Source organism: Pseudochaenichthys georgianus, chromosome 16 (genome assembly GCF_902827115.2).
Source record: "Pseudochaenichthys georgianus chromosome 16, fPseGeo1.2, whole genome shotgun sequence".
NCBI classification, from domain to species: domain Eukaryota; kingdom Metazoa; phylum Chordata; class Actinopteri; order Perciformes; family Channichthyidae; genus Pseudochaenichthys; species Pseudochaenichthys georgianus.
The window spans coordinates 9,979,060-9,999,460 of NC_047518.2; the positions used below are offsets into that span (position 1 = coordinate 9,979,060).

Sequence of the window (20,401 nt, forward strand, 5' to 3'; positions counted from 1 at the left end):
AGAGAGAGAGAGATATATAAAGCACGGTTAATGTATTATATTATTGAGGTAGAATTGTCCGGGGCTACAGAATTGTAGCCAACAATGTGGAATTTATTGCTACATATTACACAGATTATGCACAGCGGGAGCAGCAATAACCGTCAAATAATAATTCAGACAGGGGAGCTCCGCACCCCCTGCCCGCCGCTAGGGGGTGTTGCAGCGCCCTCAGCACCCCTCTTCCCGCGCCCATGGATACAAGGCACAGGTGTTGCGAAGCTCATAAAGTGAGGCAAATAGAAATAATCAGCTGATGGAGTGTAGATGTGGAAATAGGTGCATTCAATCAGCTGACTTTGTTTTCACAATAAAAGTAGTTTCTTAGTGAATGTCCTGTACTGGTCTTAAAATCTCAAAACATCAGCTTTTAATTTTCCTCTTGAATGTTCTTCTTGACCCTCAGAGAAAGAGAACATGTTGAATCGTGTCTTTCAGGCATGTCCTTTCCTGACAAAATGACAGGAAACATAAAACATATTATTGCAGAACAAGTGTGTTATTTATGAAAGCGGTGTGTTTGTGTGTTTAGGGGCTGTAGATATCATTATTTTGTAATTGTAATGTTTTTTTTTATTTCAACCGTGAGCTACAAAGACAATCAGATTATGAATGAACAGTATGAAATTCATCAACATTGAAATATATTTTATTATCAAAATAATATTTAATTGTTATCAAAATGTAGTGCAACTGTAGAAGCTTGCTCTGTTGTCTCACTGAAAGAATAACTTTTACCACGTTTTTTACAGACAATATTGAGAGATAAATAGTAGCAGTTCTCACTATGTGTTAAATAGCTTTGCCTTCAATACATTAAATTAGAAAGCTGACAGTCATATTGCTTGTTAACATCTAAATGTAACCTTTTGCATGGAAAAAAGTCCCTGTAGCTTCACGGAGCAGCTAGCAGAGAGACAAGAAGCTAACAGCAGCAGTCACTTGACAGAGCCGTCACTCAATGTGACCACGCCCTAATTTATCCAAAAACTTGAAGACCTAATATAAATAAAAGGGTCATGTTATAAAACAATTCACTCAACAATTCCTATTCATGAAGGTGGAATCTAACTATATCCCGAATCATTTGTATTGCATTGGTAGAAACATGTTTATTTCTGCTGTAAAGTTGGGCATTTTAACAGGGGGGTCTATGGAAATTGATCCTCTCTGCAGTCATCGCCTATCGGCCAATAGGTGAACTGCAGTTTGTGGCTCTGCCCCAGAGTCTGCTGCTTGAGTTGACCCTCCTGTAGTCTGGGTCAAATTGGATCGAGTCTGACTTTCATCAATCAAAAATATTTTGCTTCACATTTGATTGCTTCAAGGTCTTATGATATTCTCCACAGTAGGTATTTGAACATATCACATTTCTGATTACCACTTTCATCAAATGTTGAATTGTTCCCGGTCAAAAATGCCTGGGAAATGACCTGGCGACCTAGCTCAAAAGGCCACAACAAAAAGGAGACACAACATGTCAACGGGTAGAAAAATATGTTTATTAAAGAAAGTCATTCAAATTAGCCAAATTTATAGAGTGCAACAAAGTGGAGCAACTGAGAAAACCCGTACGTCATACTCAACCAAAACCCAGGTGTCTGCAGGGGAAAGCAGAGCGAGAACAGAGAGGAGCAGAGAGACTTCAAATAGCTGCAGGACACCAGACCCAGGTGCCCTGAGTTACTGTAATCAATGCAATCACTGGAGCCAATGCAGCACAGACAGAACAGCCACACCCTCTCTACTGATGGACCCACAGGGGCATCACAGCGACCCTTTGTTCATCTATCAGATAGTACACAAACACAAATCAACAATCACTTTTGGAATACATTTTCAGTGTATATTCACTGCAGAATTCATGTACCAGTAGTCTGAGATATTGTCCACAGCTTAAAATTGAGTTAAATACAATTTGAAGATGATTAATGTGTTTTGTGTTAATATAAGTGCAGTTACATTACATTACATGTCACTTGTTAGACGCTTTTATCCAAAGCGATTTACATACTCAATGCTGTGGACAATCCCCACAGGAACAATTTGGGGTGAAGTGTCTTGCCCAGGGACACAACGACATGCTGACTGAAGTGGGGTTTGAACCTGTGACCCCCTGATCCGAATACCTGAGTAATTAGTACATAGGTGCAGTGGCGACTCGTCATTAGGGACAGGCACAGCCCCACCTAGTGTCAGCAGAAAGTAATGAAAATAATAATTCCAAAGATATGCAAAAATAAAATATGTTAAAATATATCTCTGTGTTTTCCTTACCCCCCCCCCCCCCCCGTCCTCTCTCTATCGGAACCATGGATAGCCTACAGCTATTTGTTTACGTGGTTAAAAAAGCACCAGAAGCTTATATATACACAGGGCAAGGCAGGCAACTGCTTGGGGCCCCAGACCAGTAGGGGGCCCCCGAGGGGCGACATATCTTTAAAACAACATCAGTGTCGTGTTTTTAATGCAAAATTCAGAACAGCAAATTATACAAAAAATACAATTAAACAGACATCATACATTGCCATAAACCTTCATCAAATTCAGTTAATCTACAATAGTGGGGGCCCCATTATTGTAGAATAGATTAACTGAATTTGAGTGAGTGTTTGAGCAATGCGCAACGTTTGCAATGACAGACACCTTATCCAGGCTCACTCCGGTCAGTGTCGCAAATCGCGTGCATGATTGTATACAAAATAATCCTGATGACAAGGAAAGGCACTGAAAAATAAAGAGAAATTATCTTTCTGGAAGCGAGAAAAAGAAGAAGAAAAAAGATGAAGATGAGAGAAAAAAACAAGACAGTGGTATGTAAGTTGAGTATATAACGATGAAATACTAAATAACTAAATGTTGCTAGTCTAACCCTAACCCAGTGGGATAGAGAAACTTGAATTACGTAACTTCCACTAGAATCAAATTATTTATTTTGTTTACTTTGACGTTTAACACGACATGAGTTAACCTAACAGAACAGTATCTGCTCTGCTGGCCGTGACATTACTGAGTCAAGTGTGCGCAGCCGGGTCGGTACAACGCCGTTGACCTATTAGCTTAGCTTAGCTAGCTGGCTGAAAGAACGTAAAAGCTAGTAATTACAGTATTAACACGTCTTCATTCATCTTTTTGGCATTGTTACTGAAATAAACATGGTCTCTGCCATTTCTACATTAACGTTTCACCCGTTGTTTAATGGGACACCAGTAATGGAGTAATTTGGAGGGGGAAATCAGCTAACTTTTTCTGTAGGCTAGTTAACCAGAAAATAAGCTGTATGTGATGGTTGATATGAAAGTCACTGTTTGAAGGAAAATTGACGCCTTACACGATTTGTATCATTGTCTTGTAATGTACTGTCGAATGTCATGTGTTATGTTATTTGTGGACCCCAGGAAGATTAGCTGTTGTTATGCACCAGCTAATGGGGATCCTAATAAACTATAAACTATAAACTGATGAAGCTGTGTCCGACTGAGCTAACTGTCAAGCTATGAATGTTAAAGTAGGACATTTAGATGCAAGACATTTGGACAAGTGTACTCTAAATAACTTATTGTTAAGTTAGTGTTGAGTGTATTTTATTGTATTTTCCTTCTGTGTAGTGTACTCCTAGTGGTTTTATGATGATACTGAAAACTGTATATTTCAACCTTAGTAGCCATAGTGCAGGCTCCAGCACAATCCTCTGTATTGGAACCATGTTCACTTACATTGCCCCTTTCAAATGAAATGGAAATAGTAAACAATGAAGAATAGCGGAAGATATCCCCAAGAACAACATTCGAAAGCTGAATATGAGGAATTTGAATTATATAAAGTGATAGCATTTTGAATTGTTAACATGTTACTGTTATAAGTTTCACTTTATTATCCATCCTCAGGATCCTTTCTTAAGTTTCTGGCACCAGCAGCAGCAACGAAAAGGATAAGGTGCCCCCTCCAAATGCTGATGATGGTAAGTTAAATATTCCACTTTTAATTGATTATACTGTGCATCGCACTCCAAAGATTCCTTGTAACATGATATTCCCTGTTTCTTTTTTGGTCATAGCAGTTCAGTCAACATCTTCCTCCAGTGGGGCATTAACATCTGCCTCCAGTGGGACAGCAACATCTTCATGAAGATGACACGTCAACCCCTACCTCCAGCAGCACTACCACGACTACAAAAGGTTTGATCACATCAGACGACCCTGCATAATGGCCAAATGTCCTAAATGATAGTGAAAAGTGCGCACTAGTAACAAGAGGACCAATACAAGAAACAGATATAGTCTTTCCGCAGAATACTGAAAAAACTTCACATAGATTTACAAAGGAAAACTATTCTGGTTTTAATTGTTCTTCATATTTATATGGGTGATTTATTCGTTTTTGTATGTCTTTTATATTCATATTACTAACTAATAACTAACTTTGAATATAACAAAAATGCGAAGTTGTTAAATAAAAAACTGTTTACATTTAGCAATTCTTTTGTTGGTGTCAGATTATTTATAACACAATGGTGATGAAAGCTGGTTCGAGGGGCCCCTAGTGAATTTTTGCCTAGGGCCCCCACAGACCCTAGAATCGGCCCTGTATATACACATCTAAATTGTTCGTACCCCACCACTTTTGTACATATAAAAACGCCACTGCATAGGTGGAACTGAACCTGATATATTATGTATACTCTGTTAGATAAACATTTGGCTGATTTTACTTGCTATTCTTAAATAATGAACGTCAAGGCAAAGGTGTCATCTGCTTCAAGGCGGAGGGGCTCAGCACCCGCTGCTTGTTGAGGAAAGTAACTGCGTAAAGATTATGTGCTATCACGTCAGATTCTCCAAACACCAGAAAAGTCTCCAATAACACCAGAAAAAGTAGCTGGATTTGTCACTATATTTGCTTTTGACAAAAAAAGTAGGTTTGGAAAGTCGTCCGATTTAGCGAGAAAGTCACCAAGTTGGCAACAGTGGCGCCGCAAACAACTTCACAGCGTATACTGCCACCCGAAGTCCCAGAGTCCCCCTAGGGTCCCGGGTAAATCGCCAGAAGCGCCGACACCTCCTCATCACTCCACCACTCCCACTTTTTATTTTGTGTTGCCATAAGTTAGTCTCTCTCCGTTGGTGCGCTGGGCTAATGCTAATGCGAGCAAATGAAATGGCGGCTTCACAAAACTTTTCTGAGTTTTACGGGGCGTGGTTTGCAATTCGCCCAGCCAATCAGAAATTGGAACCTTTTCCTCCCCAGGAAAGTACCACCTCTCTAGTGCCCCTTTCACACCAACGCGGTTCCAGGGCCGGTTCGGAGCTAGAGCCTGATAAGCACAGTTCTTTCCTGTTCACACCGCAGCAGAGCCGGCTCTAAGCACCGAAAACTGGTGCTTACCAAGCACCAACAATTTTTCGGTCTAGAAGCAAGAACCGCATACGCATACAGTCCCCCATTGTTGTTGTTGTGAGCGCCGTTGGGGAGAAAATCAGCAACGTAAACGGTGACGTCATGACGCAGCAGCGGCAGCACCAGTCGGGCTCTGGGCGGTGTGGGAACCGCGTTGGTGTGAAAGGGGCATAGCAGGGGTGAAAAGGTTCCCAAAAAAAAGTTCTAGTTCCAGATCTTTTTGGTGTGAATGCAGAAACCCAGGCCCACCCAGTTTGGTGCTACATTTCATAAACTGGAGAAAAGGAACACAATTGAAAACTTGGTCTAACATAAACCCCATAATATCTGTGCGTTTCTAACAGCCCTGGCGAGATTGTTTTGATAATCAGTTTTTACAAAAAATGATGTACCTTCACAATATGCAACAATTCAAATATGGTAAAAATATTTAAACATAACAAAATAAATATAATTTCATATGACTGGAAACAGTAACTAAATTAGTTTCAGGCCATATAAAGCAGCACTCTCCCCTCCACTCTCAGCATAATTTCAGTCCTCTCAGCAGAAGTTTATGCTAGATAAGACCCTCACATGGGTTTACACTGATATACGTCCAGACATTCCATTCAATCACTGCATAGTGTATGACACACTGCTGGAAAACAGGCTTTATTTATCAAGATAACACCAGCAGTTAGTACGTGTTCACAAAATAATATTTAGCTTGGCTGTGATTATCAGTTTATCTGGTTTTATTGTTCACAGGTTTGTGTTCGATTAAATAACACATTTGTTTTATTCTGTAAACGACTAACAACTTATTGATTTCTAAACTTGAACACTAGAATGTTGGTGTTTAAACCTGTTTTATTTTTAATTACTTGATGCCTGAACAGTGCACTATATATTTATTATATAAATGCCATTTTTTGTAAGTAAAATCTCTAAATGACAATATTTTAATTTGGAATAAATGTTGTTCATAGTTTATAGAAATACTCCAAAATTATTCAGTTTTAACATTCAAGCAACCACTTCCAACCAAGGTTTTGGTAAGGTGTCTCGCGATGCTTTAGCGCTGCTCTGTCACTCTCGCGAGATTTTCATCAGACCGTCATGGCTGCGGTGCAGAAGCTTCAGAAGTGTGCCGTGTCTCCGGCGGGGAAACACACTGCCTCGGTTATCTTCCTGCACGGCTCAGGTGCTCAGCTCTCTGTTAACTCCTCAGTGACTCTTTGGGATATTTTCTGGATGTTGTTCATTTACAAAAAACGCTATTTACTGCTCTGTTTAGCTGTTGGTGTGTGTCGGACACGGTGTGAGCTCAGGGAGAATAAACCACGGTCATGACCTGAAGTTTAAAAAGAATTGGCTTCTGTAACGTTAGGGTTGATAAACTATATTAGAGTCATAGCGACATACTAATCCCAATAATACAATTTATATATACTGATCCACTTCCGGAATCTGTACCTTCTTCAGGTTACCAACGTTTCAGTAATGCACTGCAAACAGAGCACTAAACAGTTAAAAGGACACATTCAAATACACAGGGAAGATACAGCATCAATATAAACCCGGAATAAAGTAAAACCTGACCCACAGAAACCAGAGCTATGCATAGAAAACGGTATTCCATCATGCTGTCTTTTTTTGGATGTGATTTATTATTGCCCAATAGAGCGCCACAGTGAGGCGTCCTAAACCCCGGAAGTAAGTTAGCATTTTACTACTTCCGGTTCCTTCGCCAAAAACCGTGGTAAATTTGGTTTTATATTGGACGTTGGATATTTGACACATTCGAAAAATCTATTTAACACTGGCTTCGATGGGCGATTTTTTGTCAAACCAACTTCGATGTGTTAATACAAGGCCCGCCTATATATCACAAAGCTTTTTTTTTCAAAAAAACCCACCTTTTGATTTTATACTATTTTTTTTTTGTTAAAAAATCCTATAAATCTATTATGCGGCTTGGCCTTTTCACCTACACATGTCATAACACATCCGATGAACAAAGAAAAGTACCCTCTGCATGAGAAAAAGCAAACACTCTGTTAAAATGTTCCTCATCATCAAAATTGATAACAGTTCTTTGTTTTTGTCTTTTTGACCATGTTGCAATATAGGACATATACAGTGTTTTCAACTGTCAGTTAAAAATATCCTCTTGCCTACTATTTCTGAAGTCCTTATATTATATGGAAGCGATTTAGTAATATCCGAATTATTGTCGTCCTGAGGTGCCTTTCTGTTGGCATATCCTTGAAAATGCTTAAATAATAATTAAAAAAGTAACTTTCATTACTATTGCCTGTGTCAACCTTTGGTTGTTTTATGTGAAGATGTATATTTAGCTATTGTAAGTCATTTAAAGAATTCCATGTAGCCTAATCACCTTAAAAAATGTTAAGATGAAAAGGCCAAGCCGCATAATAGATTTATAGCATTTTTTAACACAAAAAAAATAGTATAAAATCAAAAGGTGGGTTTTTTGAAAAAAAAAGCTTTGTGTTAAGTGTAGGGCAGTTAGCTGAGTTCATCAGATGTGTTTTGACATGGGTAGGTGAAAAGGCCAAGCCGCATAATAGATTTATAGCATTTTTTAACATTAAAAAAATAGTATAAAATCAAAAGGTGGGTTTTTTGAAAAAAAAAGCTTTGTGTTAAGTGTAGGGCAGTTAGCTGAGTTCATCAGATGTGTTTTGACATGTGTAGGTGAAAAGTGCCAAGCCGCATAATAGATTTATAGCATTTTTTAACATTAAAAAAATAGTATAAAATCAAAAGGTGGGTTTTTTGAAAAAAAAATCTTTGTGTTAAGTGTAGGGCAGTTAGCTGAGTTCATCAGATGTGTTTTGACATGGGTAGGTGAAAAGGTCAAGCCGCATAATAGATTTATAGGATTGTTTAACACAAAAAAATAGTATAAAATCAAAAGGTGGGTTTTTTGAAAAAAAAAGCTTTGTGTTATATAGGCGGGCCTTGTATTAACACATCGAAGTTGGTTTGACAAAAAATCGTCCATCGAAGCCAGTGTTAAATAGATTTTTTCGAATGTGTCGAATATCCAACGTCCAATATAAAACCAAATTTACCACGGTTCGCCAAAAAGCAATGCAATTTCTCCATAGGATTTTGGAAAATAGCTGAAAATAAGGTCTGTGGTTGACACAAATTGAAGAGACAGATCACGTGTTGTTCTACGACATTAAACACATCAACAGTGACCCCACTGGTGATTTTTGAAGAGTTTACGTGTCTGAAAAACGATGGTTGTTACCAAGTGGCTGAATAGGACTACAGACATTGTCGAGGCCGTTGTACGTCATTACACCGAACACGTAAACACTCCTGCCAAGTTTGTTTTTCCCCGTGTTCTGCTTGACAGCAAGTAACTGCCTCCTGCAAACTGTTAAAACAAACGCTTGTACAATTTTGAATCTGTATTTTTGAATATGGATCTTAAGTTGGCGTGACGTTGAAGCAGCGACCCTGCTGTAGTTCGTTTATAGCATAACGTTAGCATTTTGCTTCTGGTGATTAGATTTACGATTATAAAAGTAGGGTGGATATTATCCGACTGAACAAAACGTGATCCGTCTCTTAAATGCGTGTCAACCACAGACCTTATTTTGAGCTGTTTTCCAAAATCCTATGGAGAAATTGCATTGCTTTTTTGTCGAAGGAACCGGAAGGAGTTTACTTCCGGGTTTTAGGACGCTTCACTCCATGTGTAAAGACTTTTCCATAATAATGATAGCAGTTTTTTTTTATTCTGGACTACCTCATCTAAACCCTGTTTAAGATACATTTCTTCAGAAGATCAAACATTGGCTTGGTATGCATTTTGCATGCATTTGCAATATTGATAGGGTCTTGATAGTGAACACTGTCATTTTTTGTATTGTTATGTTATCCTCCCATTAGGCCTGTCACGATAATTAATTTGGTTGGACGATACATTTTTCTGGAAATTATTGCGATAAACGATAATATTGTCGGCACTGTTGTAAGACCATTTTAGACCACTGACATAATGATAATATATAATAATAATTCAAGTACATCCTTTCAAACATAACTTGTTATTGAACATTCAACATTGCAAATGAAATGTGAAATAATATTAAAATATATCAATTATATATAATAAATAAAACAAATTATAATAAATTAATAATTAAATCACACACAACCAAAACAATAAATTAAATAGAGTCAGGCTGGAAAACAGAGCTCTCTCTATCTATCTATCTATCTATCTATCTATCTATCTATCTATCTATCTATCTATCTATCTATCTATCTATCTATCTATCTATCTATCTATATATAATATATATATTTATATTATCTCACAAGCAAAAAAAACCTCCTTAAAACAACAGTCAAGTGTACAGTCCACTGTCAAAGAGCCAGATGCCTCAACAGGCCATATCCAAATCTGTTTTTCAAAGTTTTCGAGCAAGGAACACCAAGTGACATGTAATGTAACTATACCTAACCTAAATTATTGTTAACATTAGCAATACATAACTGATATCCAATTATCTTTACTATTTTAATATACTGGAGGTGTTAGCCATGTTCACATATAGTACCTAATCCAAGCTGCAGTCATATGTGTTTTAATATACCCTCTTCTACAAGTAAATGCTTTAAAATTAACCATCATGGATTCCATATGGTCAAATTAACTGCTGTGCATTTTTTGTAGTATAATTTTGTTTGATTTCAATGTGCAGGCGACACTGGACGGGGGCTGAGAGCCTGGGTTCGAGATGTGACTGAGCCGGATCTGTCCTTCAACCACATCCGGATCATTTACCCCACAGCTCCAGCTCGGTATGTCTAGATTAGACTAAATCAAATATCAATGTTTTTTTTTGTCAACTTCATCAATTACATTGGATAATGTAAGTTCAAACGTAATGTCTTTAAAAGGTCTTTGTAGTTGGAACATTATGGAGGAAATACAAGTTTTCATTGTCCCATTTGTCATTAGAATTATTCTTACTGCATTAATTATACAAGTGTGCCTGTAGTAAAGCTGCAGCCACGTAGCAGAACACTGACCCGCATCTTGATGCCATCAGGCCGTACACCCCTATGCGAGGGGCTCTGTCTACTGTCTGGTTTGACCGTCACAAGATCTCGAGGGACTGCCCCGAGGACCGAGAGTCCATAGACGACATGTGCAACTCTCTGGGGTTAATCATTCAGGGCGAGGTCAACGCTGGGATCCCCAAACACAGGATCGTCATCGGTATGGATCTGGTTTTCACTTCACTTCTGCTGCATGTGAAATGTGAAAACAAAATAGCTATTTGTTCTTTTGCTGTAAGAACTGTATACCTATAGTCCTTGAGCTACTCAGAAGTGAAAAAGAATGACATAAAAACACATTTAAAAGAACATCGATTTGGGAGCTTTACTGTTTTTTTTAGCCCACCCCAAAAGATGTAATCAATACGTCGTTCAACAGTTTTTTTTGTAAAAAAAATGGTATCTTGGCTTCCCTTAGAGAAGTCAAGATCTCTCTGTGTGCAGATAGTGGCACCGTTTGTCATGCAGATAATTGGTATTTTAGTTCTGACCAATCAGGTTCCGTAACGCGTTTCTGTATGGCTTAAACAGGATACAATGTTAATCAATGAGCTTGAGCATCAGGTGTATGGAGATGTATTTTTGAACCTTTGACATAGTCAGGCTTTCTAATTCCACCTGATTCCAGTCTTTATGCTAAGCTAACCTGTCCTGACTCCAACTCTGTACTTAAATAAAGAAACACAATAACAATTTACTATCTTAGAAAAAAGTGAGCTCCTTTAGTCAGGGAGTGAGAGGCTGACAGAGAGCATCCTCACAGTCTCTGCTGGCTCTCTCACTGGATCACGACACACACACACACACACACACACACACACACACACACACACACACACACACACACACACACACACACACACACACACACACACACACACACACACACACACACACACACACACACACACACACACACACACACACACACACACACACACACAGAGCCTGGCTGTTCCTCACTCCCTCTGTCATGATATAAAATAAAGAATGCACTTCATCAGGTTACAGTGTTCTTTCATATGCTGCCAGCCGAGATTAAAAAGGTTTTCAGGTCCTAAAAAGCTCTTTGCCTCAAATATTCTGCTTATCAAGTTCACGTATAAATAACAATGGAGTGAAAGCACTAGTATCAAGTACTAAAAACATTATGGCTGAGGCAAGGTAAGAGTTCTCACAGGAAACTTATGGGAGGCCATCAAGGGTTTTAATGTCCCCCAGTGAAGGCTGCACATGAAAGAGGAAACCGCTGAGAGTGTTGGGAAAAGGGTGAACCCCCCAGCAGCCCTGAAATATAGAACTATACAGGAACACTGTGGTGTGTGTGAGGGGGGTGCATGAAAGACTGGACTCCAGAGAAAAGTGAGTGAAAAAACACATGCTCCTGGGAAGCTGCTGAAATATTATCTTACTAAATCATAACATTTTGTCATGAACTATAAATACTCAGTGGAGTCACTGGCATGACCCCCGCTCACGCACTGACAATCGCCACAAGTTTCCATGGAAAAGGTTTTTGAGGAGGTCGGCTGTGTGGAGGTGTTTAGCGTGGAGAGTGTGTGGGGGGGCAAGACGCTTTACTTCTTAAGTCTATTGACATCAGGGTCAGAATTTGGCGTAAACAACATAAAAGCATGGATCCATACGGCCTTGTATTAACGGTTCAGGCTGAAGGTGGTGGTGTAATGGGAGGCAGTGGATTAGTGCGTTGGTGTTTGGATCAGAGGAGCACAGGTTCAAACCCCACTGTAGTCAGCATGTCGTTGTGTCCCTGAGACACTTCACCCCAAATGGCTCCTGTGGGAATTGCCCACAGCATTGAGTATGTAAGTCACTTTGGATAAAAGCGTCTAACAAGTGACATGTAATGTAATGGTGTGGGGGATATTTTATTGGCATACTTTGGGCCCCTTAGTACCAATTGAGCATAGTTTTAATACTACCTGAGTATTGTTGCTGACCATGTCCATCCCTTTATGACCACAGTGTTCCCATCTTCTGATGGCTACTTCCAGCAGGACAACACGCCATGTCACAAAGCTCAAATTATATCAAACTGGTTTCTTGAACATATGTTAACTGTTTTCAATTGGCCTCCACAGTCACCAGATCGAAATCCTATAGAGCACCTTTGGGACGAGTTGAACTGCCCCAGCCCCAGTAAAAACCAGAGGTTTATGTGAAATAGATCTTTTTTGGAAATAATGGTTTTAGTGTGCAATTATAGGTTTTAATTTTGTATTTGTGTTAATTTGAAATAAATCAAACTGCCAAAAAACATATACAGCTTTTATTAACATTGGAATTTACTGTGTAAGTGCCGAGTGGCCGCAGGGGGGAAGAGCTTTTTAGAGAGCTCTCTCCTGAAAGACTGAGAGGCTAACCTCAGCACCAAGTGCACCAGATTGATGCTTTTAACTTCATTATTAAAAAATAATAATCTTCCCGGGGGAGCATGCCCCCGGACCCCCCTAGAGGAGGTTAGGTCCACCCCCCACTTAAATCATGTTCAAATGGATAGGATACTAAATACATTTGCACACATCTTGTGTCCATATCTTTCTGTTTTGGTGGTCATGCCACAACCGTGCACGTGCATGCATGCGCGAGTCATACTGAGTGTCTGCATTTTGGGGGGGGGGGGCGCCAGCTAAAATCTTGCCTAGGGCAGCAAATTGGTCAGGGCTGGCCCTGATTGACAGTACGCACTGCTCGGCACGGCTAGGGATGACAGTAATGGTCCGTACTGACGGCAACAACTTTTGGATTTTTTTGTGCTTGATGCTTATTTATTTATTTATTTATTTAAATTGACTGATATAATCATGCTGTATATTTCCAGCTTTGTGCGGGACAGCACAGCATTTTTATAATTTTTCCCATGTCCCAAAAATTAAGACGATGTCCTGCATTTGATTGACAGTTGCTCAGCAAGTCGAAACGTGGCCCTTGTCCAATGATGGTCTTGAAAGAGAGAGAAGGCTACCATTAGCTGTGTCAGATGTCAATCAATCAACTAAATATTTATTTACTTATGGGTGTGGCCTGTGTGACTCTTTGTCCCACATGTGACTCGTCGGCACCTGGTCACCCTAAGTACATTTGTATATCTGCAATCTCCCTTAGGTTTTGTTGAATTTCCTTCTGTCGGTTTTTAATTGGCAGCAGAATTATCCCAGACTCATCATTTTAATCGGATAGTATTTTGCTTTATTTGAATAAGTGTGGACAAGCAAACACACGTACACACACACACACACACACACACACACCGGTCCGTTCCCTAAACCATAGCTCAGATCGCTGCATGCCAGTTTGATTTGACTTGTTGGGCGAGACCTGTGAATTCCACCTCTCCTCTTCATCTGTTCCTCCCGCTCTGTTTTCACTCTCCCTCGTTCCTCCACTCTCTGACAGGATGATGGGTACTTGCACACTTTCCCAGATGTGCACAGTGTGCCCAGATGTACCCAGCTGTGTGAGATTAAGGACAGACTCATGAAACTGGCTGCATATACTAAGGCAAAAATAAAAGTGATGATGTGGAACTGAGGAGTACTATCCATCTTAATGTTTTTCTTTTAAAGTGAAGGATTCTCCACCATAGACTGCTTAAAGTGCCCTCACTTACTGTAGAGTTGCTTATTTGGAGATGAATATGTTTATTACTTTTTATATCAAACTTATACTTACTGTTCCGAAGAAAAACCTGCTCCCAGAATGACCTTATTGCTCCCAGCTGATGATCTTTTCTCTTTTGTCCCTAACCAAAGGGGGGTTCTCGATGGGCGGAGCCATGGCGCTCCACCTGGCGTGTCGGTACCATCCTGATGTAGCGGGAGTTTTTGCACTTTCCAGCTTCCTCAACAAGGACTCTGCTGCTTATCAGGTACATCACCAGCCACCAGTTTCTGTCAAATCAAAGGAATGAATTGTAACTTGTATAACTCGGGAATTCAAGAACAATAGAGTGGTGCGTATTTTTGTACGCCGACTGGGAAGTTGGCACCAATAGGGCTCCCTCGACAAAAAGCAATAGGATTTCCCCATTGGATTTCTTCACATTGCAGAAAATAAGCATTGTGCCAAAAAAACGTTTATGGTACTCGTCTGGTTTTCTTCAACATAAAAATTGCAGAATATTGAGCACCACTTAAATGCAATCAGCAGAAATAAAAAGCTAAACTTAGGCTATAAAAACTGTATCGCATCACATCACATTACTTCACATTGCCCCCACTAAGCTAAGAGCAAACTCGTGTTGGCGTGATGACGTTTAGTCGTTTATTTAGTCACTTGATGAAACCGCTGTTTTTAATGATGCATAGAAACTGGATCACGAGTGGGGTATTTACTGCCATATTGTGACATATATCGAACAACAAAATATGAAAATCTATTCAGCTTGTGTTAACCACAGACCTTATTTCAGACATCGTACCACGAACAATTAAAACAGAGACAGTGGAACTGGATTTGGTCAATTGCTGTCTTTTGTGTGTTTTTGGATTCATTACTGCACCACTCTATTGATTTTGCTGATAGAAACATGAATAATAGATAATTAAGCTTGATGCCAATGTGTGGGTTAAACCTTACCTACAACAACTTCACTTCTGCCAGCTGTGACTTTATTTTTATGGACTCCTGTTGGACCCAGGCTTATTGACTTTACTCCTCTGATTGTGCTGGGCCAGTACTGTGTATGCATGTGCTGGTAGGTAAAATTATACATCTTTAATAACGAAAATATTAACTAGACTCTAGTTATTCTAGGAATAGTAAATCCCGATGTCCCAAAGAGCTGATAAATTGGAATTGCTTTTTTTCTTTGGAATAATAACGAGGGGTTATGTATGGTAACCCTTGTTATATAAACACAGGCTGAGCCCTCTACTGGACTCTATGGGTACTCCCCTCGATCCTATCATGCAAGCATTCATCCACTGAGACTTTCTAGATCAGGGGTGGGGAACCTTTTTCCTCTCAAGGGCCATTTAAATTTGTTCAACATCCTCCGAGGGCCGTACAAATTATTGACCTCTGCTTAAAAAAACTAAAATCACAGCCCATTTATTTCTTCTTTCTTTCATGCTGTGCAAAGAAAAAGCAACCTCTTGATCCAGATATCTTACCATGACTCACGTATGCATGCACGTGCACGGTTGTGGCATGACCACCAAAACAGAAAGATATGGACACAAATGTGCAAATGTATTTAGTTTCCTATCCATGTGGACATGATTTAAGTGGGGAAGATTTTTTAAATGTTGAAGTTAAAAGCATCAATCTGGTGCACTTTGAGAGCAACATTAAGAGATCTATGGATAATCTCTCAACACCCATATGAAACAGACCTGTAAGCATATTTACAAATCACTCCCCTTTCAAACTGTATTCTTGTTTATTAATAACAACTTTTTGTTACTGTCATATAGTATTTTATACCTGTTTACTTTATTCTCTTATTTTTTTCTAACTATAATGATCATATAAAGATGTGCCTTTACCTCACTGGTTGTAGAAAAAGCTTCTTATATTCGTTAGCATAGCTAGCTAACCAGATGCTAATAACAACACAGTTATTGACTGTATGATCAGTATGACAGATGAACAGATCGCCACTGGGCTTTCAACTAAAGACACAGCCATGCAAAAACTGCGGCATGTGTACGGCTCCTTATCGGTACTGCAGTTTCTGAAGTGCCGAGCCACGTTCTGGTGCTCTCCGTCAGAACTGCACCCCTGTCAGACGAGACATATACCACGTGATGACACGTTAGGCTCGTGTTGTGTTCATGGACCCTGACCTTGGCCAGGAAAAACAGGCACTCGCTTGTTTAATTTTTTTTGCTTTCTAGATTTTTTTTCTTTTTTGCGTGTGTTTATAAATTACCTCGAGGGCCGTACCAAATTGTCTCGCGGGCCGTATACGGCCCGGGGGCCGGAGGTTCCCCACCCCTGTTCTAGATGTAGCCGGACCCGGGGCGGGCCTACCTGAATGCGCGTGCATCTCACCGCGGCTGACAGAGCACATCCTGACGTGCTTACCCCCCGTGTGCTATGACGTGGAGGACTCCCCTGCCCTAAAGCAGGGGGAAAAGAGTCCCCCAGCCTCTATGCCCGGGGAGGGGGGTCAGATGCCCACTGACCCACAGCCCCCCTCCCTCCTCACCAGTCCTGTGTTGCCCCAGCAAGCACAGACGATGAAAAGGAGCCAGTCCGTAGGCATGTGCAATGCACTCGCAGACCCAGCCTGCCAGGCGTTTCTTGGACAGAGCTTTTCCAGTTACCCCGCCCCCGAAGCACACAAACAGCTGTTCAGTGCGTCTAAGAGCAGCCGTGCGCTCCACATAATATGCCAGCGCACGCACCGGGCAGAGGAGGTATAATTTAGCCTCCCTCGCCCCACTATGGGGTGGAAGATTACAGCCCCCCAACTGAATAGCCCTCGACCAGGGGTTCGGTCTGAGTGTCGCCCCGCTCTGGTCACCCCGGATCATTAAACAACTCCGGTGCACCGATAGAGACACTCTTTTGGCTGACGTTAAGGCAAGTAGCAAAGCTGTCTTCCAAGACAGTGCTTTCAGGGAGGAGAGCTCCAGAGGCTTATGGTTCTGTGACCAGAGCCTCGAGCCAGTGTTTCCGCCAGACCAGGGCTGAGAAGGCGTGGGTGGACGCCTTCTCAGGGGGGGGGGGGCTTGAAGTTTGACTCGAGCCGTCCCTTTTAGATACTGTCTTTTAAGTTAGTGAGCCGGATCATTTCGCTCGGCTCTCTTAAAGCGTTTCGGCTCCCAAACGGCTCTTCATGTTACCACAGTTTACCACGGAGCCTCAGTTTCGCCGCTGCGAGGCTCTGGTGCTCGCAGCTCACGCGCGTGCTCCACTAGCACCGCTCATCGTTCCGTGTTGTCCTGTAGCAGGCACCGCCGATGTTGGGGAAACGATCTTCAATACTCCAAAAAAAGAATCCCACCAGACTCCTTTGCCCCTCCAACAGAGGGATGTCCTTGTACTTTTTCCTTTTCATTATTTCAAGCGATAAAAACTCTCGATCTTCTCTCGAATTATTAATATTTTTGGACGCCCTCGGCTTGAGTTCAGGGCGTCCCGAGCTGAATAACAAATGACAAGACGCCCCCCTGGCGGAAACGCTGCCTCGAGCACCAACGGCAGGTCCCACTGCGGGGCGGAGGCGTGCACCACTGGGCGCAGCCTCCTGACCCCCCGCAAAAACCGCAACATTAGTGGCTGAGAAAAGGCTGACCTGCCGTCAAATCCCTCATGGCAGGACGAGATGGCTGCTGCATACACTTTCACTGTGGAATGAGCAAGCCCTCTGTCCACCAGTAACTGTAAGTACGAAAAAAATAGATCCCAATTCACAAGATAGGGGCTCTATTCTCCGCTCCTCACACCGTCGCAGGAATCCCAGCCACTTCGGCCTGTAACAGGCTGTGGTGGATCCAGCTCTAGCTGCCTGGATAGCCTGAATAACGCTGTCAGACAATCCACCCTGTCTCAACCTGTCCCTCTCAGCCAAGCCTGGAGAGGACGGCCCAGAGTGGGTAACGCCCCGATTGCACCTGCCTCCTGAGACATCACCCCCCAGAACTGGGGACGCGCCCAAGGCTGGCCCACCTTCATATGTGTCATCTCTGAGTACCACGGCGCCCTGACGCGATCCGGCGCTACTAGGATGATTGACAGACGTTCCCGCCTCACTCTCCCCAGGAGAAGGAGACGCAGCGGTGGAAAGACGTAGAGCAGCTTTCCCCCAAGGGCGGGTCGTCACTCAGAGCCATGGAGAACCACAGGGCACAGTGGCTGTTGCGCTGGCTGGCGAACAGATCCACCTCTGCTGTCCCGAACCGGGCCCAGATCCGCTTCACCACCTTCGGGTGAAGCGCCCACTCGCCTGGCAGGGGGGGCCGACATGTTGCCCCCCCTGTTCTCCAGACCCGGAATGTGGAGGGCTCTCAGAGATAACACCACCTCTGAAGCCCATAACCACAGCCTCTCTGCTGTGGTCAACAAAGCAACAAAAACTCCGCCCTGCCTGTTGATATAAGCCACTGTGGTGCTGTTGTCGCTCCTGACCATTACATGTCTCCCCCGAATTAAGGGTTTGAAATGCTGGGGGACCAACACTACTGCCCGAAGCTCTAGGAGGTTGCTGTGCCGTGTCTCTGTTAGAGACCAGCGCCCACCTATAGCCCTCCCCAGGCAGGTCCCTCCCCATCCCGTTCGGTGAACACTGTGATGTAGGAGGTCATTCTCTTTGTATTGTTTTTTTATTTGTATCCGTCTCTCTTCACTCAGTTGTGTCACTGCCTCGCTGAAGAGAAAGGGATGACAGTAAGGAGGCGAGGCCTCCTTTTATGCGGTGAGATGCGCACGCATTCAGGTAGTCCCGCCCCGGGGCCGGCTACGTCTAGAAAGTCTCAGTGGATGAATGCTTGCATGATAGGATCGAGGGGAGTACCCATAGAGTCCAGTAGAGGGCGGAGCCTGTGAGAGATATAACCAAAGGTTTGAGACCGTTGCATTTGAAATGTATCTCAGCTCTACCCAATATTTGTTTGCAATAAATAAACCAGCCCAAACCATTAATCATGTAATAATGATTATGGTCCTGCACCTTTAAGACTGAGCAGGCATTCATTGATGAAATGATCTAACAATATTCATAAAGCTGCATTTGTCTTCTTCCTGTGAAGGCAGTGGAGGAGCGCCTCGGAGCAGACCTCCCCCTCCCCGAGTTGCTCCAGTGCCACGGAACCAAGGACGATCTGGTGCTCCATCAGTGGGGGGAGGACACCTCGGAGCTGCTGAAGAAGGCTGGCATGGCCACCACCTTCCACTCCTTCCCAGGCCTGCACCATCAGCTGTCCACGCCCGAGATGGAGCTGCTGAGGGGCTGGATCCTCACAAAGATCCCCCCCCTCACCTCCTCCTGACTCACCCTACCTCTTTTTTTCTCACAGAATGTATTATTTTGCAAATAAAACAGTGTCTTTTTTTAAAGTTTGCCGTGTGTGTATGTCCTTTATTTAATGTGTAACTCATATAGAGCGACTTAATTAGCGGTTATACGTGCATATATACAGAGCAGTGAGTGTACTGAGTCTCAGAGTGCAGAAACAGGACAGCTGTGACAGGAGTGGTCCGGCAGTAAGATTTAACAGTGGCCCCTCCCGAATATAAGAATATACCGAATAGTGAGTTTCACATTGAACATCTGACGGCCATGTCTGATCAATTGAGTCATGGGAAAGTGTTTCGAAAGGCAAAACAAGTAACTTTTTTGTTATATAGCTGCACATATAATAGAGGTTATCTCGAGACCTTTTTTATAAAGAGCAGGTAGAGACCTTAATATTTGAATGTGCCTTGAAAAGTCAAAAAAGGGAACATGATAGATTTGAGTGTTTTCAAAGTGTGAGGCTGAGAATGGCAAATAGTGCTATCCTGTCATTGGGCACCGGCTACTCGATGTGAAGAGAGGCACATGATGAAATGATGAAGCCTCCTACTGTGGGACTGATGGGAGAAGCCATGTTCTGTATGTATGATCCCATTCAATATTAGCTAGCCCATTGTCACACATTGACATATATGATATTGGCATATTGTAAAGGCCAGCTTATTAATATCAGGAATGCCAAACATATATTCAAATTACAATATGACAACACCACGAGAGAGCACTGACAAGTTTATTTTAACAATTTAAAATATTTGAATAACTGCTTATCTTAATAGACCAAAAGGAATGCATGAGAGCTTTGATAAGTTATGTCTATATGTTATCAGCATGAATAGAGTGGTGCAAGAATAAGTCCTAAAACCCGGAAATGACTTAGCATTG

At 41.9% G+C, this 20,401-nt stretch overlaps 1 protein-coding gene across 1 annotated transcript; it reads left to right on the top strand.

Annotated features, from left to right (window-relative positions):
* The first annotated feature begins 6,509 nt into the window (after positions 1–6,509).
* On the top strand, positions 6,510–19,560 carry lyplal1 (lysophospholipase like 1). Its single transcript, XM_034102631.2, has 5 exons — positions 6,510–6,622; positions 10,170–10,269; positions 10,521–10,690; positions 14,304–14,419; positions 19,251–19,560. The coding sequence occupies exons 1-5, from the start codon at positions 6,538–6,540 to the stop codon at positions 19,488–19,490; spliced, it is 711 nt and encodes a 236-aa protein (XP_033958522.1). The 5' UTR covers positions 6,510–6,537; the 3' UTR covers positions 19,491–19,560.
* The last annotated feature ends 841 nt before the right edge of the window (positions 19,561–20,401 follow it).